Source organism: Sinocyclocheilus anshuiensis, unplaced genomic scaffold, assembly GCF_001515605.1.
Source record: "Sinocyclocheilus anshuiensis isolate Anshui unplaced genomic scaffold, SAMN03320099.WGS_v1.1 scaffold553, whole genome shotgun sequence".
In the NCBI taxonomy this organism is placed as follows: domain Eukaryota; kingdom Metazoa; phylum Chordata; class Actinopteri; order Cypriniformes; family Cyprinidae; genus Sinocyclocheilus; species Sinocyclocheilus anshuiensis.
The window spans coordinates 1,924,443-1,930,570 of NW_015539821.1; the positions used below are offsets into that span (position 1 = coordinate 1,924,443).

Consider the following 6,128-nt stretch of genomic DNA (forward strand, 5'->3'; position numbering starts at 1 on the left):
TTGTAAATACAACTTAACCACTGATTTCTAGTCGTGTCCTCTTTTGGAAGGCCAAACAAAAGTATTTTTGCTTTCACAACGAAACACACAGCGTCACACACGGCGGGATAGAGTGAGTGGAGGCCGGTGGGGCTAGAGTGAGCGGTGGCGGGCGGGCTTGAGAACGGCGCAGCCAGCAGATTCGACAAAGGAGAGGACGGCGGGCTTGCGCCAACCACATGTGACGACCCTGGGCTGGACTCCACTTTGTCCACGGTGAAAGCCGATCCGGCGATCCACAGCGCGAAGTTGATGTATTTCCTCAGCGACCAGCACGGATCAGCTCCAGGCATGACGAAGCAGATATCGTCCTCTTTTGGAAGGCCAAACAAAGAAGTTTCGCTTTCACAACGAAACACACAGCATCTCCACGACATGGCGGCGGCAACAACAATACTACAGCGAGAATAAAAATTACGCCTTCTTTCTTTGCGTGAACATTTGGGCAGAGTATGCAAATCTTCCCACATCGTGACGTAGACGTGGGGGCGTGTTAGAACGAGCCGTTTTAGGAGGGCGTAGGCAAGTCTTAACTTTTATAAAGAATATCTCTTTGGATTTGAGACTTTAGTCTTTGCAACTTTAGGGATCTTATCTATGCATGAACAGCTTGTAACACTCCAAAGAGAAAGGAAAATTTGAAATTGCATAATATGACCCCTTTAAGTTTAAGCACCTGAGTGGGTAAAGATGTACGAAAGATGTCATAACATTCTCAATCATTTTACAAGTATGTCAATTATCTTACATGCAATGAAGTAAAAAGGTGATGTATATCATTTTTATGATGTTAAAATGTTTTCGTATATCATATTCTCGTCGTTCATTGGCTGATTCCACTTAAAAATGTGAACACTGGTTCTATGGGGCTATCAAAACATCGCTCTATTTGTTTGAGCATCCTGACCAACCAGAAACAGCACAATTGGCTTAAACGATGGTGTGAGTCTGTTGTGATAAATACACATTTATCTTCATCAGTGCAGTCAGAGGGCAAATCTACTCTAAGAGAACATTGAGCTATAGAAAAAGCTTGGGCTTTATTCCAAATTGCAGGCATTATTCATCAATAACAGCTATTAACGTTCAACTACAATTACTGGGAACCCATCTGTTGTACAAAGCATAAAGACAACAAGCTTTGACAGATGTAGGAGCATCAGTGAGGCCTAGTGCTGATGAAGCCTGGATCACAATTGGTTTAACGACTTTGTTCAGGCCTCTTTAAGTTTTTCACACAAACCATTTTATTAGTTACTGACTTCTTTGCACATCATACAACTTTGGTATGTAGTGGCCACCATGTCTCCAGGATAGTTCAAAACTGTGATTTTTTGATGAAAGGAGAGCATTTATATGACATAGAATGCTTTTGTAACATTGTAAATGTCTACTGTCACTTTTGATCAATTTAATGCATCCTTGCTGAATAAAAATATAAATTTCTTTCCAAAAAAAGAAACACTACACGATACACTACCATGGATATGTTTCAAATCCATCACACACTGAGAGCCCATGTGTTAGTCCAGGCTAACCTCACAGGAGTGAGTGTGGCCTAACCTCACTTTATATTCTCATGGCATCTGCTGTGTGAATCTCATGAACTGGGCCAGGACAAGTAAGAAGGGCTGTTTAATAATATCCAGAGAACTGTCATAGCCTCCAGCACTGCAGGCAAAACAGTGTCAAACACATTCAGCACAGCCCATCAATGAAGCAAGACACACCTGATACTTTTATTGACTATGGAAACTAAGTAAACGCCAAAGTAAATGCTCTCATGATGTGTAATTCGAGGTATATAATATTTAAACAAATAAGAAAATCAAACTTAATAAGAATCTCAAAAACATCAAGCTTTAAGTTTAAAAACATATGATGCTGCTAAAAAGAACATTATTTTGTGTATTTGGTGTAATGAAATGTGTTTATGCGGTTTAAGGTTCAAAAAACACATTATTTTCCACATACTGTACATTATTGTTTCTCCTCTATGCCCCGCCTTTCTGAAACGTGTCGATTTTTACAAAGCTCATCGGTCTGAAAAAGCGAGGTGTGCTCTGATTGGCCAGCTATCTAGTGCGTTGTGATTGGCCGAATACCTCAAGCGTGTGACGGAAATGTTACGCCCCTACCATACTGTGATGATGCCCTGTCAGGCCGGAGCGATGATTCAAAAACATGAAAACCCATTATAAACGAGGCATTCGTTGCATCCAGTGGGGACATAATTAAGAAAGGAAAAATTTAAATCGCATCATATGACCCCTTTAAGTTGAAGTCTTTCAAAAGTGTTCATTCAATCAAGACGACCATTCAAAATTCATTCATATGAATTTCTTTGCATTTCAATTAATTTTAATTCTACTTCCTTACATTAAGATCTGAATTCTGCATCCTCTTTGTTACCTCAATTCAAATTCAGTTCAAATTCAGGAATCGAAATGAACTTCAAAAGGCATTCACAATTCAGTTCTGACTAGCACACAACACTGAATTACATGTAAAGAGCCTTACCATTGATATGTACAGTTGTCCTGGGGGTGACATCCATATCAAGAACCGGTCCAAACGGAAAACCCCAAATGACAGGTATTAGGTATCCAAACACCATCAGCATGAAGTTGGGCTGTTTGGTCTGCCACATGATCAACAAGATGTACTGAGGTTCTGCTAAGATCCAGGCAGGTTCCTCCAGCAGTACTTTGCTGAAGATAATGTTGTTGTGTAATGGATGCTGATTCACTAGAACAAGCTCCCACTTCCAGCAGTGCAGTCATGGGCTGCTAACTCATCCTTGCTCTGTCAAAGGTTTCCCGCTGCATTGGCAAGAAGACATGAGTAAGTCTCTTCCTTCCCGAGACACATATCGAGAGCAGATGGTTTGATGAGAAAACACGTCATACACAAATGCATTGACTAAACATCTCATAGTGCAATGCATGTCTACTGTATCAAATGCTATTATCAAACCACATCGCATGAAAATGTGCAAAACAATTAACATTCCTGTAGCTGCCTGGTACATCATGGTGCTTGTTTCTCAGGAAACACACAAACTGATAAAATACTTACAAAGTTGGATAAAAGTGCACCAAATACATCAATTCCATGATGTTTCCTCAAAGCAACAAACCCATTTTCTTCACTTTCCAAGCACATGATGCATATAAGATGGCAATAAATGGTTAATATTGAAGGGACGCCTTTGAATAAAACAATACAAAGATTTTACTTGGTCACGCTGAAGTCCAGTCAGTCATTTGAAATCAATTGTTCGCCCAAAAAATGAAAAATTAATGAAAATCCACTCACCTGCTGGCCATCCAAGATGTAGATGAGTTAGTTTTTTCGTCGGAACAGATTTGAAGAAATGTATCATTACATCACTTGCTCACCAATGGATCCTCTGCAGTGGATGGGTGCCATCAGAATGAGAGTTTAAACAGGTGATGATGACAATAATCCACAAGTAATTAAAGTCCCCCTGTAGTGAAAATCAAGTTGTTTATGTTGTTTATTTGTCTATGTGGTGTTTTTAATATGCTTTTAGACAAACCATGTGCCAATCTATTAATCAACATAATCAACATGTATTTTCTCCTTAAAACTGTAGTTTCCCAAAGGCTGACCCAGAAATACGGTTTGAAACAGCCCTTGGTTTGCTACGTCACAAACCAATAACCAATCCCGTCAAGGGATCGATTCCTATCACTAGCATGCAAAATATACCAATACCAGCACAAAACCAAAAATAAATCAGAGCAAAAAACCCATGAAGCTGTGGTTTAACGTGAATTTACAACCGCTAACTTACATTATAACCCGTGGCAACTCAAAGATAAGTTTTAAGGGATAAAATATTTGACTAGGGGGACTTTAAGTAATCCACAAACTGCAGTTTCCAGTCAATTAATGAGTCTTCTATCCATATTATTGCTTTCTCTATGTAAAAACTAGTCTCATCTGAATCAGGAGAGAAATATACACATATCATGCACCATTTACAAGCGAAAACTGTCCAAAACAGTTGGGTGGATTTTGATGTGAGAGGACAACAGGGGAATGACTTTTTCACTTCTAATGTTATTATGGATTATGGATTCTCTATCTATGTTTTAGCCAGAAGCGATGGTTTAAAGTTAAAACACCTTAATGATGGATTTGTTTATTACAAACACACAGCTTTTCACTTCACAAGATGTTAACTGATGGACTGGAGTCATGTGAATTACCTGTGAATCACTGTGATGTTTTTATCAGCCGTTTAAAAAAAATGTATAGCCTGAATGCACTGTAAGTCGCTTTGGATAAAAGCGTCTGCTAAATGCAAATGTAAATTTTTGAACTCTCATTCTGACGGCACCCATTTACTGCAGAGGATCCATTGTTGAGCAAGTGATGTAATGCTAAATTTCTCCAAATCTATTCTGACGAAGAAACAAACTCATCTACATCTTGGACAGTCCAAGAGTGAGTACATTTTCAGCAAATTTTAATCTTTTTCTGGCATGATGCACAATTGTGGAGGATGCAACATTTTTGGCTCTGGAGAACTGCCTCAAAAGCAGATTTTGTAGCTTAGTTTTGATTCACTTTATAGTGAGTAAACTTTATTTCAAAACACTTAGCGTCACAGAAATTCTTTGTATATTATGAGGTATCGCTTAAATGTGTTTGTTGTCTAAACACCATTTTGTGATGGTGAAATGGATATGGATGCAGTGGATATAGATACAATAGATGCAGCCACTATATACCATATTGAAGTGAATATAAATGGCTTTGCTTTGCTCCAATTTCTTACTGGAAAGCTGCTGGGTTAATGCATATCACTCCATCTATTCAGACATATACTGTACCATAAACACATACGCATTAACACTTCTCCTGTTACAATAAGCACCCTGCTCGGGGTAGTATGGACAAGAGACATGTTAACCTGATCACATCACATGCTGGAAAAGTAAATTTGCCAGCCTGCATATAATACACTATATACTGTACTTAGTACATACAGAAGCATTAAAGGGGTCATATGATGCTGCTAAAAAGAACATTATTTTGTGTATTTGGTGTAATGAAATGTGTTTATGCGGTTTAAAGTTAAAAAAACACATTATTTTCCACATACTGTACATTATTGTTTCTCCTCTATGCCCCGCCTTTTTGAAACGCGTAGATTTTTACAAAGCTCATCGGTCTGAAAAAGTGAGGTGTGCTGTGATTGGCCAGCTATCCAATGCGTTGTGATTGGCCGAATACCTCAAGCGTGAGACGGAAATGTTACGCCCCTCACATACTGTTGATGCCGTGTCCCGGCCGGAGCGACGAGACAAAAACATAAAACCCATTACAAACGAGGCATTTGTTAAAAAATGAAATCGCATCATATGACCCCTTTATGCATAGAGAGTCATAAAATAAGGAATAATTTCTGATATAGCCATCTGTCAGTTGAACAATATAAATACTATATTTCCAGTCTGACATTTCCACAGTTGGTGAAGAAGTACCTTCAATCACCCAAATGTGGGATTTTATAGCATATCTCACTAATTCTCCATCTGCACTTAATCTAGTTTAGCTGCGCTGAAAGAGTCATGAGAGATTTTAAAGTAATGAGAATTTTCAAGTCTAATTTCCAATACTGATTACTGCATCCTGAAATGCTACTTATAATTATGCATGTCAAAATAGTTCATGCATCCATTCCATCAGACATTATAACCAGTTCCCCTACAATAACTGTACAGTTCTCGTTCAGGTTGAGATGTAAAATAAATAATATGTTTTTTATTTGATGTAATGGAAAGAATGAACCATTCAAGAATGCACTAGACCTTCTGAGTGCGTTAGAGACCAGATTAAGAGCCGAAGGTACTGTTACTTTGATGCCATTAATGAGCACATTATCTGTCTTACTTGGATTAATTAAATCAAATAACAATGGCATTGTTTCTGAAGATGTTTTCATGGTTTGGTTGTCAAAGTAATGTAAGCCTATAAGAGTTAAGAGAACCCTCATAAGAACAAAACAATCAATGGAGGGTGTTGTTTGGTTTCACTGAATTCACTTCTTGACA

General features: G+C 38.4%; 1 protein-coding gene across 6 annotated transcripts in view; it reads right to left on the reverse strand.

The window, feature by feature from the left end:
• Positions 1-6,128, reverse strand: part of LOC107684071 (semaphorin-4G-like) — a 29,864-nt gene that overhangs the window by 22,829 nt on the left and 907 nt on the right. For 2 of the 6 annotated variants that reach the window (XM_016480226.1, XM_016480225.1), the window contains exon 2: positions 2,560-2,861. The exons of 2 other annotated variants lie outside the window; for them this stretch is intronic. In XM_016480226.1, coding sequence (XP_016335712.1) covers positions 2,560-2,689 — 130 coding nt within the window. In that variant the 5' untranslated portion in view covers positions 2,690-2,861. Of the gene's footprint in view, positions 1-2,559; positions 2,862-3,117; positions 3,189-3,357; positions 3,386-6,128 lie in introns of those variants that run through there. 2 more of the 6 variants (XM_016480228.1, XM_016480227.1) reach the window with 2 other exon arrangements.